At 56.1% G+C, this 18,609-nt stretch overlaps 2 protein-coding genes across 2 annotated transcripts; both read right to left on the minus strand.

Moving 5' to 3' along the window:
• Window positions 1-4,572: 4,572 nt before the first annotated feature.
• Window positions 4,573-15,501, minus strand: AP2XII1 (AP2 domain transcription factor AP2XII-1; the record flags this gene model as incomplete). The annotated part of the gene is made up of 9 exons (XM_002370629.1): window positions 4,573-5,996; window positions 6,319-7,152; window positions 7,654-8,208; window positions 8,824-9,365; window positions 10,126-10,307; window positions 10,599-11,927; window positions 12,392-12,570; window positions 12,955-13,145; window positions 13,795-15,501. 9 exons carry the CDS (start codon window positions 15,499-15,501, stop codon window positions 4,667-4,669), a joined length of 6,849 nt encoding a protein of 2,282 aa, XP_002370670.1. The 3' UTR covers window positions 4,573-4,666.
• A 1,512-nt stretch (window positions 15,502-17,013) lies between these two features.
• On the minus strand, window positions 17,014-17,708 carry TGME49_218955 (hypothetical protein). Its single transcript, XM_018779825.1, has 2 exons — window positions 17,509-17,708; window positions 17,014-17,429 (listed from the first exon to the last, which is right to left on the minus strand). Exons 1-2 carry the CDS (start codon window positions 17,673-17,675, stop codon window positions 17,144-17,146), a joined length of 453 nt encoding a protein of 150 aa, XP_018634820.1. The 5' UTR covers window positions 17,676-17,708; the 3' UTR covers window positions 17,014-17,143.
• Between the last annotated feature and the right edge of the window lie 901 nt (window positions 17,709-18,609).

Here is an 18,609-nt window from a genome sequence, read left to right on the forward strand (position 1 = left end):
ACGACGGAGAGGCCCGCTGTTTGCCAGTCTCGGCACTCGACAGGTCAGCGAGCGACGGAGTGGCAGACGCGCGCCTACTCCTGAAAGAAGTAGAAGTCGGAACAGTTTACCGTCGGAGAGCGAACACGTGGACGACAGACAACATCCCGAAAGAAGAAAGCCGAGAACTGGTGCAAAGACAAACAAAACTAGAGACGAAAAACCAGAGGTAGCCTGAGAGGCAGCAGCAGCAGCGCGGCGTCAGCCGAGATTCAGAGGAACGAAAACGGAAAGGTGAAACACAGAACGACGACTTTTCTAGGCATTCGATGCGAACTTCCTTGCAGCCTTCCACAGCAAACCAAAAAGACACAGAAAGAACCGAATGTGCGGCGACCGAGCAATCGAGAATTTCGATGCTCGGTCGCCGCACAAAACAGCCAACGGCCGGGTCGCTCTCGCGATGAGCGATGAAGGGAAGGCAGCCTTGCGCATTTCGTGCCGGTGTTTTTTCAGGAAATTGACTTTCTGGCACACTTTTAAGCCGTGCCCGAGACAGGTGTGAGGAAATACCGACAGCGACTCAGGGAAAAGGTGTTGGTTTGACGCCGAAGAAGACAGAAACGCTCGCCGCTACAACAGTCACTGTTCTCGCTGGCAACTGCAGGACACAAAGCAGCACTCTGAAACATTCGCGTTGAGTCAAAGAGAAATGACACTCGATGGCCTTTCCCGGCTTCGTACGTCAAGCCACGAATTCCGCCATTTAGAAGGATTCTTGCAACGGGTGGCACGGAATAGTCCGATTCCTCAGAGGTACGTGCCGGTAATCAGTTTGCTCTGCTTGCGTGTGACCTGATGCACCCCTTTCATCGGGCTTTCTCCCGGTCTGCAACTGGTCACACTTTTGTGCAAAGGAGTTACGCGTACATCGATGGAAATGTGAAGTCCTATTTGTGTCGATGGGCGTGCAATCTCACTTGCCTACTCCATGATTTCTAAAAACAAGCAACGAAGAACACTGAGTTCTAAAGGTCACCGGTTTGCAGCGGTACACGCTGGCAGACAGCGGGTCTTCGTTTCGGCACCTCGTCAAACGCGAGTCAGCTGCCAGGTTGTGTCCGTGAAGATACAGAAAAACTGCATGCTTTGTCTCTCCTCGTTGGAGAATCAAAATGACAAATCCCGTCGCCTCTATTTCAAACCACAAAACTAGACGCTCCGTTTCACTCGCTTGGTGATGGGGTCGAAGTGGCAGGTCTGACCCGTCCCCCTCCGGCAAAACATCGAGAAATTCTTCAGGGGGCCCCTGGTGTTGCAGGAAAGAGTACCCGTGTTATTTCTGAGGCAGTCATTTAGCTAGTAGGGGCATCGCTTGTCTTTCGGTGTGCTCTGAATCGAAATTCATCTTGCGACTTCGGTTTTTTTCAGCGTCGAACCAAAGATCATTGTCAACTGTTGAGTTCACGTAGAAGTGTTCTGGGCTGCTCTCAGTTTGACCCCAGAAAAAGCGTCCATCACTATCTTGGGAAAGGATTGGTAATTGCTTGCGGCTCTGCTTTCTCTCTAGCCAGTAAAGAAGGACTCTCCACTGCCCTTGGTCCAGGTTGCCTGTTTCCCTCGAACTCCTCACAGGGCAGCAGGTCCTCCAACTAACCAACCAGTAGCGTCAGGATTTAGAACCCGTTCGCGATGGAACCACCTTTGGCTCTTCTAGACGAAGCCTGCTGTGTACGGAGAATAGTGCAGCTTCTTCATACCACTCTACAGTGGGGGTTCGGAGGTTGCTTTCCCAAACAACATCGCGACTGCCTCGTTCCTAGCTGTACACATAAAGAGCACGTTAACTCTTGTTTGCCGCGAGAGCGACAGACCCAGAAAACTTTAGTAGTAGCTCGGAACAACGCCGCCCCCCAGTCTCCGGCAACCGTGTATCTGTGCTTGTGACTCTTTGACCGCTCGCTGCTCCCCCATCCCTCGCAAAATTTGTTTCAGCTCGACAGGTAAAGAGAAAACACGTCACAGGACAAGGAGTGAGAGAAAAGAGACTCTGGACGGAACAAGTGTGCAAGCGACCGGACCCGATACGGGGCAACATACCCTTGCACCATTCAGCCTCTGTACAACATTGTGGTCTTAACCGCCAGACACAGGTTTACATGACTGCATAATATATATATATATATATATACATCGCGTGTAAACAATCACTGTTCTATCGCCTTAAGACGGGTGGCCCTCTTTGCCAACAAGACACTCGTATGACTTCGTGACATACCATGTATATTTCCCTCGGCTGCTACGTTCTGAATGACAAGTACAGGTGCTGCCGAAGTTATTTCGTGCTTCCCGGCACCGCACCAAAAGGACAGAAGGAAAAATACCAGGAATTCTCTGGCCTGTCTGTCCAAGGTGTTCTCTCTGATCGACGGCCTTCAAAAATGTCTGCGTGTATCCTCTGCTCGGACTGGGTGGCGGCAGCAAAACGGCATCATACAAGGACAGGCATATTTACAGTTGTCCATCTCAGAGGGTAAATGCATACCGGCGTCTGTGGAGCCTCCTAGCTGAATTCGTGTGTTTGTTTGTTTTAAAATAGAAAAGATGAAGGAAATCCCGCAGCATCTGTGGTTTTCTTCCGCTTTGGGAAACTGTCAACGCCATCTCCTCCCGCGAGAAGATACCTACGTGCACGGGATTTGGTGTCGGTATTTCCACACTGGGTCGTATTTCCCCGTTTCCTTTCGAGTCCATTAAACGCAATAGCGGGGTGTTTTCCGCAGCCAGATGCGCCGCACACCCTCCTGCTGGTGCTGCGGCTTACGGCTCGATGTCGTTTTAAAAAGAACAGAGGTACCCTCACAGTTCGTTCTGCTTCGCGGCTTTGCGCCAGAAATGTTTTGGAACACGGAGAGAACCCTTTTTTGAGGTTCGCAGTCGCTCGAATCTACTGACGGCTGCGGGCGTACCGTTCGTAAGAAATCTTCTGCATGCAGCCCTCGCCGAACTCACACTATACAATTTGTTTTTCCCGCAGTGCAAGCGGGTGGTTCCGACACCAGGTTGTCCCCGAAGAGCGCTTGCGCTTCCTTCAACGTCCCTCTGAACTTTGTTCGAACCTCAAATGCTCGAGACTCTCCAGGCACACGACACATGTTTCTTTTCGCCCGAGTCGAGAGTCCCTGTCATGCGACAAATATCCCTTGATGCCGCACTGCCTCTCTCACAGTTGTTGAGAGCGCAAATGATCTTGTTCGTTTTTTACGCACCCGCGGCGGGGAACGCTCGTCCTGAGGGGTGGACCGCGCTGTGCGTCTCTGTCTCCAGCGTGTTGAGCTCGGGTGTAAACCTGACCGCGGCGCCTCAGGGGGCAAACCCCCGGTTCACGCCGCTTCATTCGTTTTTCAAAAGGTTCGAAAGCCCACTACAATGCTCGCCGGGGCGTCAACACTTCTCGACCGTCACCCGTTCGACGAACAGTTTCTCCCGAGGTTCCCATGCAAATTCCGTGCTCGCCTGCTGCCGACGCCTCGCACGACGGCGGCGTCGAAAGAAAAAAAATGAACTCAAACACGGTCCCTCTACAGACAGCCTTCCCTATACAGCTGGGGCCGCGCGATACCGGAGTTCCATTTTGTTCCCTGTCAGGTTCGCAGGCTCGCTCGAACAAAGCGAAGCCGCAGATCCGAGTGCTCTCCACGAGAAATGCGCCGCTACACGCAGGCAGAGTCCGCTGGCTCTGTTCGCTTTTAGTTACACGAGCGCGGATCCCCCAGATATGAAACACAACTCCTTCGACATACACACCAACACGCGTTCCCGATAGACACGCGTCTGCAGACCGAACCTAGGGTCGCTAACGCAACACCTTAAAGAAGTTGCAGTTGTGGACATCCAAGTTTTCGCATGCACGGACGAGCGAAGAGCGCGACTTACGTTGCCTGAGACGCTCTCTTCCTTCTCCCTATGATCCGGGTGTAGGAGTTCTTCTTGAACTCGATGAAACCTTCTAGACAGAAAGGCCAGCACCCTGAAAAAAGACTTGCAATGTTTCATCTAACCTCTCGACTGTTGACACACGGTGATTCTTCTCAAGCGCCGCCACATCCCTCTGCTTTACTTCCGCCTCATCAGCGACTTTTTGCATGTTTTCACATGCGGACATTTTGCTTCGGCAGAAAAACCTCCACGCGTTCACGCGCAGTCACCGCAACTCACCAGTCAAGATCTACTAAACGAGCGACAGACTGTTTTCTTCCGCCAACTCTTCTCCACGAGTGGAAATGCCGACACAGCACGGTGCCGTCTCGCCGAGCTGTTCCATTCCAGGTCATGTGGATCGACCCCCAACTCCTCGCTGGAGGCAAACTCAAACTAGAAACATGTCCTAGACTTTTCCGAAACTCCTCCATTCCGCAGTTGCCTGCGTGCGGGGCGCTGCTCGCAGTTCCACATGCGTCTTCGGATACGCGCCCATCACCGCGCGCAGCGGACACCCCTCCATCCGTTCGCATCCAGCGGAAATTCTTGACAAGCAGATCTCGGCACAACTCTACCTAAGTGGCTTCGAGTCGAGCCATACGCCACTATGACGTCACGTTTATGTCAGAGAAACGCCAGCGTTGCGCCCAACTTCCTTCACCCATCAGGTGCTTTACAGAGAGAGCTACACTGTCTCAACTCCCGTCTACGCAGGGACGTCGCTCTCAACGGTGGCGCACGAGCCGGTTGCGGCGGCAGGGGGAGGAGTGCCGCATCGAGAGGGGAGGCGACTGGAGGCATCTGGACTCAACGAGTCTCGCACTGGCTCACCCTTGGATTTCTCCGTTTTCGCTCTGTCCGGAGACTCTTCAGAGACTCGCAGCTCTCCGCCACTCGCACAAAACCGTTGGCCACGGCGTTCGCCTGTCCGGCGCCTCCCGCCGCTCCCGGCTCGGGTGTCTTTCGAGATCTCCACATTCTCCAAGTCCCTGTCCTCGTCGTCTCGCTGCTCCCCTGAAGTTCCCGTTGCGCCGCCTTCGTTCTTGCCTTTCAACGCGTCGCTGCCCCGGTTCTTGGATTTTTCGGGTGTTTCTCCACTGGCAGTCGACGCAGAGGAAGTCCGCGGCGCCGCACGCCGTTGGTCTCCCCCGCGTGTCTTTTCACATTTTTCAGATCCCTCTGTAGCGTCGTCTGCGTCACCTGAACGCTCGTTGTCAGAGCTTCCGTCCTTCCCCTCCGAGCCACTGACGCTGCTGGCCGCGACTTCCGTTGGCGAGCGCGAGTGCTGTGACTCTGCCTCGGTCTTCTTCCCAGACTCGCAATTCAGCGACGCCGATGTGTCGTCCTTCTCCACGTCGGCTTCCTCGCGCAGCTTCTTGCCCTTCCCAGGCAAACAAATCAACGCCGCGAGACTCGCCTCGTCACGGTCATCTATTCCACTCTCCTTCTCCGAGTCGGTCCGGAAACCCCCTGCGACGCGCGACTCCCCTGTAAAGACATTCCGCGACGCGACCGTCGAGTTTCCCTCGGCAAATCCCGCAGAAAACACAATCTGGCCACCAGGCGGAACGCCCTCCTGCGGCGCCTCCGCCTCCTCCGTCTCCACCAGTTCCTCGAGGTGTCTGTACAGCAGAGCGTCGGTGAGGACGTCGCTCTCGTCCAGCCAAGGCAGCGAGGCTCGACAGAGTTGACAAACGAGCCACCGGAGTCGCGGAAGCGCACACTCGTGGGGCAGCATTCCTTGTTTAATGCAGGGCTCGAACAGCGCCAAAAGGGGGGCAATTTGTTCCACGCGATTCGCCGTCCTCACAGTCGCCAGGTAGTGTTTGATGACCACCAGCTGGATCGCGACGTGGATCTGCGCGCTCGACGTCGGGTAGCCTGGCTCATCGGAAGCGGCGTTTGTGTCTTCGAATTTCTCTCTCCTCTCTTCTCGCGCGCTGCGGTCCCAGGCACTCACCAGGGGCTCCGCCTCCGCCGCCGTGGGAGAGACCAACGAAGTCCATCGACCCGCGCCACTCAGCTTCGCGACCACGCTGTGTCACAAAAAACAAAGAAGGAAGAGGGGGTGGAGCAATGAGGGAAGAAGGCAAACAGGGACTCCTGAAAGTGTTCGGGACGAAACGACAGTTCCTGATGAGGCGAGACGATGAACACAGCTCAAAAACGCGGAGTACATAAACCCCATGCACTACGAACCGCGCGCGAGACGCCCCGCCTAGACCACCTGCGAGCTGCATACACGCCACTCGACGAGAAACGCAGAACGTTGAAAAGTGCCTTCGCACACATGTCCGCAGACAAAGCGGCGATGTGCCTGCTGGCCGACAAATTGTGCAAAACCACTTCCAAGATTACCTGTACAAATCGGAGAGGAGGACGTCGAGGGTCTCCCTGGCCATCGCGAACTCGAGGTTGCGCGTCACGTCAACATCTTCCCTGTGGGTGTCGAGCCCCTGTGCTACCTCATCTGCTTCGCCTTCACAGTTATCCACAGTTCTGTGGAAGAGGCGACTGTCGCCTCCACGAAACGCCGCCCGCGAAACGCGATCTGTCAGTTCCTTCAGGTCGACGTCAACGGCCTTGGCCACGCGCTCCAGCGGCGTGAGGTGCACAGACACCCCGGAGGTGAGGCGGACCTCGCGACCGCCCACGATCGAAGCCGCGCGCGAAAGAGGCTCGTCGACCCCACCCGTTTCCTGTCCCTGTTTTCTCGTCGGGTGCTCGGCCTCCTCGCCGGCTCCGCCGCGCGGCTTTTGCTCGAACTGCGTCGAGAGCTTGTCGAGAGTTCGGCAAGATCCGTCGCTGAAGCTATCGTGCCGCGTCCCCAGCGCCACCTTGACACTCTCGCCGCTGCAAGCCTCGCCCCCACCTGCTCCCGTCTTCTCTCTCTGCAAATCCCTCTCGTCGTCTTCGTCGTCCTTGGTGGCGCGATCAACCAAGGCGACAGACCTCTCTCTGTTCACCCGTCCGGGGGCAACCGCTGCATGTGAGGCGCCGCCGCGCGTGAGGCGGCTGTCTTCATCGCCGTGCGGGAACCCTGACACCTCGTGGCTCTCTGCACACACCTTGGAGGCGCCTAACATATTGCCAGGATGCCCAGGAACCAGCGCGTGGTGGCGGTGCTTCACGCTGATTCCTTCGTGTCTCTCTGCCTCTCGACGAGCTCGGACAGCTTTGAGGTACGCGTTTCTAAACAGAAAAGAGTTCCACAGACAAGCTCACGGATCGCCGCACAAGCTGTTCAGCCTCCCGTCCCCAAAACACACTCGTAAACACTGCCACTCCAAAAACACGGGCAAAGCCAACACACACAGCCATTCCACTTGATGGCACCTATGTATGTATGTATATATATATATGTTTACGTAACTATCGTTGCGCTATATTTACACAGGTGATCGAATATCCGAGTCGTATATATATATATATATATATATGCGAATGGATTGCTGGTGTTTTACCTGTTTATTTGAGTGACTGTGTGAGTAGATGCATGGTGCACACAATCCCTTGTTATTCGTTATGGATAGGTGCGAAAGGAATCTCGTCGAGAAGTACGATTTCGTGTCTTTTCATTTGGCTTTGTCGGTCCCGTTGAGAGTCGCACACACACAGCGTCCTGTGGTCTTCGTTTCGCCGCGCGCTGCGGTTCCTAGTTCTTCTCGTTGTTCAGTTCCTGTAGTCTCTCACCTGAATCCGTGTTTCTTGACTGTGAAGTATCGGCGCGTGCGTTTGCCTTGGATGTGCCAGCTCGCCGCCCATGCTTTGTAGTTTCCATCGCGCTTGTAATAGACACCTCCAATTTTCGGCAGGCGAATGCGTTTCCCCGGCTTGCCCCCGTCGCCCTCGCCTTCTGCGTCCTCATCCGAGAAACTCTCGTAGGCGTCTGCGACGATCGACTCGATGTCCAGCGGCGACAGCGGCTCGTCCAGTTCTTCTTCGCATGCAGTCCCCAGGCTGCCGCCGACCCCGCCGCCATGCGCCGCACGCCCACCTGGGAGCGTCGCCTGCCGACTTTCGGCGTCCTTCGCCGTCAGCCGCTCCTCGTCCTTCGCTCTGCCCTTTGCGGTGTCTAGACCCCGCGGCCCGCGCGCGCCGTCCATCGCGTTCCCCAGCTCGCGGTCGCCACCCAGAAGCTCCTTCGTCAGCGAAGAGTCCGCCAGCAGAGGCGAAAGTTTTTGCAAGTCGCGTGGACTGCCACTTGACGCCAGGTCCTCCGCCGGAGAGGTGGTGGACGCGACTGGCCTGAAAGGAAAACGCAAGCGACAGCGGAGAGTGTCGAAAGAGACAATAAGATGCGGCAGACGAGACCGAAAAACCTCGACGTCGCAATTTGGGGAGACAAGAAACGCGACTTCACGTATGCTACACCAAGGGAACGACATGTTCTCGAGCTACGCCGTCACGCTTCTGGACACACACTTCTCCATTCAATGTGCCATTCATCTCTGACCGCAAATGCACACGTACACAGATATCAAAACCTATTTGTCTATATCTTTAAACATATATATAAATATATGTATGTATCCGTATATATTTATAGAACTACATACAGAAATACATATATGAAGACATATGTGTAGATGAATTCGTACGGAAATCGACACATCTAGGAAGGCGTCGTCGACTGTACCCCGAGAGGGGAGCGCCCTCGAAACAGAACCGCACACATGCATGCGAGGTAACCCACGGCAAGTCAGCTGCCTTCATTTTTTCTGCCCCCGTAAACCAGCGGCGCACAGACCGCCGGGAAAGGCTCTCAAACACCCGGGGGAGATCCCGCGACCTCTGTGCTCGAGTTCAGCCGAGGACATCTCACATCCACGCCAAGACGCGTCGCCCGGTCCTTCGACGTACCACTCTGATTTCGCCGCAGCGCGGGACGCACTGTTCGCCTTGACCTCTTCGCCGCCAGTTCGTTCTTCTGCTCGTTCTTTCTCGGCTTCTGCGAAGCTGTCACCTTTCGCCGGACTCGGCAGACTGAAGAACTGCTGCGGCCAGTCGTCCTCAGCGAGCTGCATGCGTTTCGCGTGCGCCCAGCGTCGGACGTTTGTCCACGACGCGCCGCCGTTGAGCCACGTGAAGACGTTGAAGAGACAGTTTTTGGAGAGGAGGACTTGCTTGTCGCCCTGCAAGTTCTCCGCCCTCGCCGACTCGAACGCAGAAGTTGCGCGGCGTTCGGGATCGACGAAGAAGGCCAGAGGAAGAGGAAACGCCGTCGCGACGGCGACCGCCTGGCTTCGCGCCTCCTCAAAACTCGACTCCGAAACCGGGAACAACTTCCTCCCCACGCTGCCGAGACAGCCGGACGAGGGAGCGGCTGGTCGCATGTAGTGTGCCACCCAGTAGCGGCCTGACGCGAAGCGTGCGTACGTCACTCCCAATACTTCTTCGTAGTCCTGAACCAGACAGGCGACAGGCAGTCTACCTCGCATGTGATCGGCCTGCATGCCCACATGCCGGCTTTCAAGACGTCGCTGAGGACATGAGGTTCTGATCACGGGGGTCGTGGAAAGCAGCAGAGCTCTTAGAGCCGGCAGCGCTGAACGCCAGTCGGGTGCGCGAATCTCACGAGCTGATGCGAACGGCGCCAAGGGAAGGGTGCTCAGAAAAAGGACGGTCCCCCTCCAAGAAGGCGGGCAGTTTAAGTCGGAACAAAGAACTTCACAGACGGCAGAAAACGTGATATCGAAGAGACGATATCTTTCCATGCAAACACTCGGCGCGTTCCGCGACACACACAGACAGTTTTCTGGGGACCGCCGGCCTCTGAGGGTGCAGCAAAAAGTGAGAAGTGAGCGAACAGTCTAGGTCGGAGTCGCAGAAACGAACGGAAGTGGGTGAACAAGAAGGGGAAGAGAAGCAAAACACTTGGACGGGGAACCGTACAAACAGTCGGAGCGAAGAACCGAGGAAAAGAAGCAGAGAGAGCGAAGAGACAGGGAGGGAAGGAGCGTGCGAAATGCAGACTGTGAGACGATGCTGGGAAGAGGACGCAGATGAGGTAACGGAGAGACACACAAGTGTACGGAAGAAGCCGCGGGGGAGAGAGACACTTAGTGAAAGCAAAGAAGGGTGACTTTCCAGAGAAAAGAGGCACTTCGCGAAGCGCATTTTTTTATGAACAGGGGAGACACTTTTTTGCGGGATGAAACTCACCGGAAGTTTAGGGTAGTCGACCGGCTCGTCTTCGACCTTCTCCGCGTCTCGACGGACGCAGACAGCGAGCGCCCAGGCCTTTCTGAAGCCGAGACGTTTCACGCCGAACCACTCGCGGTGTTTCTTCTGCTGCGAGTGCCACTGGCTGATCCAGTACAACCCTTTCCGGTCGAAACAGACTCCTGGAGAAACGCAGACACACCACGGAGATATAAATATATAAATATATATATATATACACGACATATATATATATATATAAAGTGTGTTCTAGAGGACTACTTGGAAGAAGTCAAAGCCCCCACAGGGTGGTTGTTCAGACCGTGCGGGGACTGAACAAAGGGTGCACTTTAAGTCACAGAGCGCCCGACATGAGACAATCGTACCCACTATCGGAGAACTCCTCCCGGCTCGAACAACTTCTTTCCGTCTCTGCGGTGTACGTACACCCACCACTTCTCGCTGGTTCTTACCTCGCACCTTCGGCACCTGGTTGATGAAGGGCATGACGGCGTCGAGGTCGACAGTTTCGAAGTCGAGAGTGTCCAGATAGTCGAGTAGGTCCCACTCTCTGTTGGTGAGGTGCGTGAAGTAGGCGTAAGCATCGTTTTTCAGTTCTTCTTCCCTCTCTGCACTCTCTTCCTCGCCTGGCTTTTTATCGTCGTCCCCACCCTTCTCGGTTCTCCCTTCGACTACCCCTCCGCCTCCTTCGCCCTCTCCTTTGTCGTCTCGGTCTCCGGCACTCCGTTCCCCCTCTCCAGTCCAGATGCGTTCGCTGCTTCTCGTCTTCTCCCCAGCTGCTCTCTCCTCCGCGTTCGCGCGCGACACTTCGTCGGGAGACACAGCTCCAGCATCTGTCTCTCGGCGAACGGTTCCATCTTCGCTGGTGCTCTCCTCGCCTTCTCGGTCTCTGCGCGTCTCTCTCGTCGCCCTCCTGTCGGCTACGTCTGTCCCGCCGGGCGTCCCCGCCCCCGTGTGACAGTCTCGGCTCGCGCCTGGCCATGCAGAGCGCCGGGAGTCTTCAGCTCCGCGCCGCAGCGACGCGAGCAGAGACTGTCGCGCGCGCGTCGAGAGAGAGAAAAGAAATTCCTCGACTTCCTCCGTGACCTGCGGATTCGCAAGTTCCGAGCTAAGCGACGGGACCCTGCGATGAACGCCAGTTTCGAAGCGCTCGCTCGGTGGCGAAAACGCGTTTTCTTGCACAAATCCAGATTTCTGCAAAAAGCTCGGTCCCTCGCCCCCTGGCTTCTCGCCGCAGTGCGAGGCCGCGAAGCCGGGGAAGCCTGCGAACCCACCCACCTCGTCTGTCGAGTGTCGAGACGCCTGGGCGGCGGAGCCAAAACGTGCGCCGGGGGGCGGCCTCCAACTTTGGAAGTCGTCCTGCGCCTGTTTCGAGAGTCTTTTTCCCCGGTTTTCGTCGTCGCCGGGAAGGCCGCGTGTGAATCCTTCGCTGTCCTGGAACCTGGCGAGCAACTGCTCGACAAGCCCGCGGCAACTCTGCGGCTTGCTGCGCTCGTCGTCTGCGCCTTGAGAGCTCCCCAAACTTCCGCGAGGTTCTCCGCGGCCGCTCGGAAGCAGCGAGAACGAACTCGCAGCCACGCGTCTGTCTCCTTCGCGAAAGAAGTCTTGAAGAGGACTGCATGCACGCGAGGTGAACGGGCGCACTGGAAAGGGAGCCTGCCGTCCCGACTGCGACACACCCGGCTGGCCAACTAAACTCATCTTCATCCGAATGGCGCATTCCTTCGCCTTCGCGAACCCGTACTTCTTGATGCTAAAACACCGCTTGTACTGTCGAACACCTACAGAAACAAACGACGCAAAAACATGCACAATGCACGGGCATTCTACACACCGTCTCCGTACCTGGATGTGCAGAGAAAACGAGAAGGACGCGAACTGGAGAGTGTCTCTTGTGGTCAGGAACAAGTGGCGCACATCGCATGCACCTATTTCTACATCCAGTATTGTACGTAGAAATGGAACGAAAGACTCCACCCTTATTAGGTCCTCGATGTATGACTCAAAGGCGGTCACAACGGAAACACACATATAAATAAAGATATATATATATATATATATACATATATATATATATATTTGTATGGTTTTATGCACAAAGATTTATTTGTTTGTATTTACGAGAAATGCTTTGCATCGAGGCAGTTTGTGGGACATTTGCTTCGCTATACAGAATGTGTATTGACGCGCATATGTACGTTACAGAAAGCGAAGCCTAAAGGTCCATTGTAGCACCTTCACTTACCGTCGTGCCAGGTGGCCAGCCACGCGCGATCTCTGGAATCGTAGCGGACACCTGGGACCGGGCAAGTGGTATCCATCACTCGGCATTTTTGACTTGCTCGCGGATGCTCCGCAGCCGTGCCGCCGGTGCTTTTCGGAGCTTCTTGTGCTTTGCCGCTCAACTCGCCCGCGCGCGACGCGCTGTGCCAACAAACAGGAAAGCCGTGAAAACCAGCAGAGCTCGAACGGACTCCGTCGCGGCGCGACTCCGAAGGCGCAGAGGAGAAGCCGCAAGGAACGGGTCCCCACACAGACACCGGAAACTGTCCACGATTTTCACAGACCAACGCGCATCCTGTGCACGAGGATACGGGAGGCACCGAGTGCAGCGCATCTGAAACGAGAGAAACTCAACATGGACTGAGCGCCGAAACGAGCGGACACCGGAAGGTCGGCAGAGGCTCACAAGAAACGGGAAGATGGTGAGCAAAACGGAAGTCCCTGCCTCCCTATTCGTTCGCGGGCGAAGCCCCGAAGCGACGCACCTGCCCGTTCAGGTGTGTGTATATACACCGTCTGGCCTACCTAAATCGGGAAGCTTCTGGAGCGGCTTCGCGCGAAAGAGGTCGGTCGCTTGACATGATGCCCTTTGGCTTTTCTCTGTGGGGAAGTGCGTGCTGTCCTCGCCGAGCTTCTTGTCTGTCGTTGTACCACCGGCAAGCGAGCATCTTTGCACGTTCGAATCCGAACTTCGCCACGCTGAATTTCCGGTGGATCTATGAAGATCCAACAAAGCGCAAGCCACCACAGAGGACGACGTTACTTTCGACACTGCACAACAGGCTAGCAACAACCATTTAGATGTGGTGCAAAAACAGTTGCTGCCTCCGACAAAAATACGAAGAAACTGGCAGAGAACAAATGAGCCTCTCTATCAGCTGAGACGCCTCGACCAGCTCGAGACTGGGTGTCTTTGTAACGGCGAAAATTCCCGCACCCTGTGAAGCACCGATCTCTCCAGTAGCCAACGCGATCGAGTTCGACGAACGCAACTCCCTCATGTGGAAGGGTAGCGAATGTGCGACACTAGCACAAAAAACAAGTCGAAAAAGAATAAACGAGCCAGTGGTTCCCGTCCACCTGAAACGCCCTTTCGAATAACTTTACGTCTTGTAAGTCAAACGGAACGCCGTTCCCATAACGTCATTAACGACATCCCCCTCAAATGCTGCCGTATCCAACATCTTAGAGCCACAAACTATCTGACAGATTAATATTTACATATATTACTTATGTGTGTGGGTGTGGCATATGTGTGCATTCGCATGCTTTAGACGAGATCAGGTGTTTCGCCACTCGTTACTTGCTCCTCATATATATATATATATATATATATATGTATTTACTAGTCACAAAAGCGCTTACGATGAAGCCCCCGAACTCTTCTTCGCTGGCGGCGACCCAGACGCCTGCCTCGCCTACGACGTCGTGTTCCCCAGCCTTCGTTCTCTCGAGATGACGAAGGAAGTACAAGCCGCGACCGCTGGACCAGAAAAGCGTCTCTGCTCCTTTGGGGAGCGACGCGAACGATAGACTTTCTGCGTCCTCACCGAACCCCGTGAGAGGTCGCGCGACTCGCAGAACGCCTTCAGGTCCCTCCATGGCTTCCTGAACATCTGCGAGAGTGTACGGCTGAGGCCGGTTCGGGAGGTTCCACAAACTCGGCGGCGGCGCCTGCTGTTTCGCGGCTGGCGGGGTCGAGGCTTCTTTGCATGCAGAGGCCCAGGGCGTTCGAGACGAAAACGAGTAGAGAGGCGAAGCGGCGAAGTCGCCTTGACGCGAAGATGAGTCCCGGAAGGGTGTGAGACCTGGTGGGCGCACGAAGGCGTCGAAGTCTCGGCGTCCTCGGCTTCGTTGCCACTGCATGTACACCTCCCTCCCCGCGTCTAGATGCGGCATGAAGGCACTCAAGTCCGAAAGATGCTCCCGCAGCTTCTCGTCGCCATACACCGAGGCATCTCCGCAGGGATTTGCCTCTGCACCCCAGCGCTCCCGCAGGCGCTTTTGGCGATCCAGCACCGCTCGCTGTAGATACATCCGAAGCTCGGACGGGGAGCGGGGCGCTGCCGGGAACAGCTGGCGAGCCCAGGCGACAGCAGCCCTCAACTCTTCCGGAGAAGTTCCGGGACCGTCTCGCCTTCCACTCAACATGCGAACGAGTTCCCGAGGCGACACGCCGTGCTGCCGAAACAACTCCTCCACATCCTCTCGAGACAAGTCCGAGGTCGCCGCGGAGGCCCCGGAGCTGGTCTCGCGCTCTGCAGATAGACCCGGATGCGCGTGACTTGGCTCGCGCATGCTTCTCGACCCCTGGCGACGTCCGTTCGCCTTCTGGTCTGCCAGGAAGGCATCGAAAGCCTTCTCGATACTCCATAACTTGGCGCGTGTGTACTCGGATTCTTGGCCGGGTGCAAGCGTCGGTGCAAACGAGGCAAGTGCAGAATCTCGGCTATCCTGAGCAGGTGTGTGTGCGTCTCTGACGGACTCTTCGGCATTTTCGCCTCTTGCTCCGGAAAGCATCGCTGGCAAGCGACTGGAGGACGAAGGGAAATCTCCTGTTAGCGCGCCAGCGGACCTAACGGAGAGAAGAGAGGCACCGGCTGCATCATCACCTGACAGTCTCGCCGCATCCTCCTCCGAACTGTTTTTTAACGTGACGGGTCGTTCCAAAAACGCATCTGCGACACCAGAAAACGCGGGTCTCTTTCGACAAACGGCTTCAACTTCCTCAACGCGAGAAGACCCCACCCCCGCCTCGGCTTCCAAGCCCTGTTCCAATCGCCTCTTCTGGGGCGGCCGCTGCAAACCCGCCTCGCCGCTCCCGTTTGCGGTGTCTGCGTCATCGACGTTCTGAGGGCCTTCCTCTCGCGGTGGGGAGGAACTTGGGGAGCTCTGCGGCTCTGCCTCATCCTCTCTGCGACTCATCACTGCACCCGGACACTCATTCGCCTCCAACTGAAGCGAACGCTCTTCGCTCTCGCGCCCTGAAGCTCTTGTCTCTCCGACACCGTCCCCTCCATCCTTGGGCCTAGAGCCCGCAGTCCCGTCCTTCACGTCCCTTCCAGAGTCCATTCTGAGCGCTTCACCCAGAAATCCACATGAGGAGAGCGCGAAGGAGAGGGAGACGGGGGCAAGAACCTGCAGAGGCACGAATGAGGAAGCAAAACTCCTTGCACGTCCGTGACGGATGCTGAATGCCTGCTCCAGCTGGAGTACTCCCTTTACGAGGCCCGGTCAGGTGTCGTACCAACCAGGGACGGGTGTCGAGCAAGCAAAGGAATGCCGGCGCCAGCCTGAGAGAAGTGTCCCGTCTGAAAAGCAGGTGTTCCGGTCGAGAAGGGCAGTTGGTTGTTCGTCAAGAAGATCTACCGAGGCGTGAAGACGCAGACACTGAAACAGAAGAAAGAAGCCGAAACAATTACGAGAAAAACTGCAGGTACAGAACCCCAGGAGAGGCGCACGTGCCTGCGCCAGTCCCGGAAGACGGAACCGCACGGGTCTCGGGGCCACAGAGGCGGAGTCTGCTCACACAGCTAAATGCCCTCCAAAACGAATCGTCAGCTACTCGACGTACATACACATGCAGACGCGCCCGACGTTTTGAGAGCACGACACGGCGCCGAGGAGAAAAAAGAAGAAGATGGGGGCGCCGCGCGCTAACTCGAGTGGCGAAGCGCGGCTGCATGTAAAGCAGGTCCCGGAGGACGCCGCAGCATAGCCCAGCGACTCGAAGGTTGAAAAAGCGGAAACAATGGCGTTTTGCAGGAAATTCTGTCGGCAGCTTCAAGCGCTCTACGCGAAAAGGGAAAGCGACGCGTGCAAAGAATCCGGAAAAATTCGAAATGCTTGCCTCTTCCTGTTAGTACGACAACTCTGGTCTCGCTACTCATCCGCCGAAACCGTAGCTAAAACTCAGCCGTCCTGCCCAGATTGGTCTTTCCCGCCGTCAATTCTTTCACACGCTTTGACACAGCGACCCCTTCACCAGACGACGCCGCGGCGCGTATTAGAGTCAGCAGACCCTGGACGAGTCGAAAACAGTTTCGGACCTAACTGCCTTTCTCCACGCCCATAAGCTATGCTTCCTGGTCGTTCCAAGACGTGCTGAATCGGTCGTCGTCCAAGTTAAGAGTTGTTCCCCAAACTCACGCAACTCACGCCCGGGTTTCTGAGGGCAAATCTCGGCTCCGAAAGACACGTGGCACAACGCCCCTGCGCACACGTGATCGGAATTTATCGTTTAGCGCCTCAAAGGTGGCAGCAATATTCCCTCTCACTGACACCAGAAGTTTCGCAGAAAAAGGGCCTAGACACGGAACAAGGTCGCGCCTGGTGAAGGCGTAGGCAAGAAAGGCGAAATTCGGCGCGGAACCGGAGAAACAGAATGCACACGGTCCCGGGGGGCGGGAAGACGGAGGGTTTTGCCAGGCTAAGTACGCTGACAACGCAGCCCCTCTTTTCGCGCCCGCACACGATGCCAGTATGCCGTGGTCTTCAAGAGTCAAGGCTGAGGTTTGTGGCGCTGGTGACCGGCCCGGATGCAATAGGGGGTCGCGACGCGAACGCAGGAGGGAAAAAATGAGAGCGTGGTTCCGCCTTTGAATACGAGACTCAGCTGTTTAAAAAAAGACGCGATGTATGAAGCGTCTTCCCTCTCAGAACGCAACGATTTCACAGCCTTCCGCGCCTTGCAAGTGGTGCTCTCGAACCTGTCCTACCTCTCGCACAGAGGACAGAGCAGGCGCGGACACATTCCGCACGCCAGGCGTTTGCAGAGGTGGCCCCTGTGACCTTCTGAGACCCGGTAGCGAGGACACGGTCGACGAAACGAATTTCCTAAGGTTTTTTTACTGCGGCGCCTTCTCCTCAGAAACGGTTCGAAACAGAAATCTGCAAAACAGGAAGTCTGTTGGCGAGTTCTCCACAGGCACAGAGGCGCAGCATTTACGCCCCTCACAGACAGCCTAGGATTCGACGGGCGCGACGGCGTCAACAGATGCCTGAGCTAGCGGGGAAAAGGGAAGAACATTTGCATGAAATTGCGAAATCTAGCCACGAGAAAAAAGGAAGCAGACTTACGCCTTATTTCGAAGCGCGCGCGCTCTGCCCACAGTTGCTCGTTGGGAAAAAGTGGCAGCGCAGTCCACGCGCCCAGTTGCTAGGCGGGCCGAAAATGCGACCGCCAGGCGACCTCGGTTTGGCGACGCGCGCGGCGATCTGGCAAAGAGCCACCGGACCGTGTCCATCGGAGCGACACGGAGCGGAAGGAACGTTGCGTGTTGCCGTCCCCCGGCGCTTCTGCACAGAAACGGCTGCAGCGCTGCAGCGAGGGTTTTGCGCAGAAAACGGCGCCAAGTTCTCATGTAACGATGACGAAGTGTGGTGGAGTCGTCCAGAACAGAAATCGACATTCCGACGGACAACAGTCTCGCGAAAGCGACGAATGATCTTGCAAGAGCGCGGATGGAGCAGGCGATCTGAACTGGCATCGAGAAAGGCGACGGATCCTGTCGCCGCGACCCCGTCTCGCGGGAAGAAAATGGACATAATTTTATGCAGTGTCCGCGCGAAGCTTCTGCGCGCCAGCGTGCACATCCCTGCCGCGGCGAGCCGTCCATACACCGGAACCGCACACCGCCTCGTGGCTGGTCGGGTGACCTTTTCTGTGTCTCTGCCAAGCAATTCGCAAACTAGTAACGCGCGTGGTGACCGTGACAACTTCGCTCCAGGAATTCTCAGAAAGCAGCATGCACGTGCGTAGGCAGTGGTACGGCACCCAGTGCTTCACATACAGCGTCGAGGTTTGGTGAAGAATTACAGCGAAAGTCACCTGTGACACAACCCACACAATATTCACAGCCTACACATCCCTCTGCATATACTGCCTCTCCTTCCCGGAGTCGTCTGGAGAAGAAACAGCCGCCGCCGTTCTGTGCCATGGTGGAGCGGGAGTTTGCTCAGCAACTGGGGCAGGATTCGAAGCATTAGGGCAACGAGACAAAGGTTTTGCCAGTAAAAATTCTAGGCAGGTGATCTGGTGGGCAGTCCAGCGTCGCCGAAGGCCAGGGGACTGAATTGCCTTGTGCTGTTGTTTCAGGGTGGGACTCCGACATAAAAGGAAGCTGACGAGAGGGTACGGTAGAAAAACGAAATCGTTGCGTAGTCGGATCGGGAAAAGTG

Source organism: Toxoplasma gondii, chromosome XII, assembly GCF_000006565.2.
Source record: "Toxoplasma gondii ME49 chromosome XII, whole genome shotgun sequence".
NCBI classification, from domain to species: domain Eukaryota; phylum Apicomplexa; class Conoidasida; order Eucoccidiorida; family Sarcocystidae; genus Toxoplasma; species Toxoplasma gondii.

Coding starts and splice junctions, on each gene's coding strand:
- TGME49_218955 (XM_018779825.1), bottom strand. CDS start 17,675: ATGGACACGGTCCGGTGGCTCTTTGCCAGATCGCCGCGCGCGTCGCCA. Junction 17,430..17,508: donor CGCGCGCTTCGAAATAAGGC/GTAAGTCTGCTT, acceptor CCGCTAGCTCAG/GCATCTGTTGACGCCGTCGC.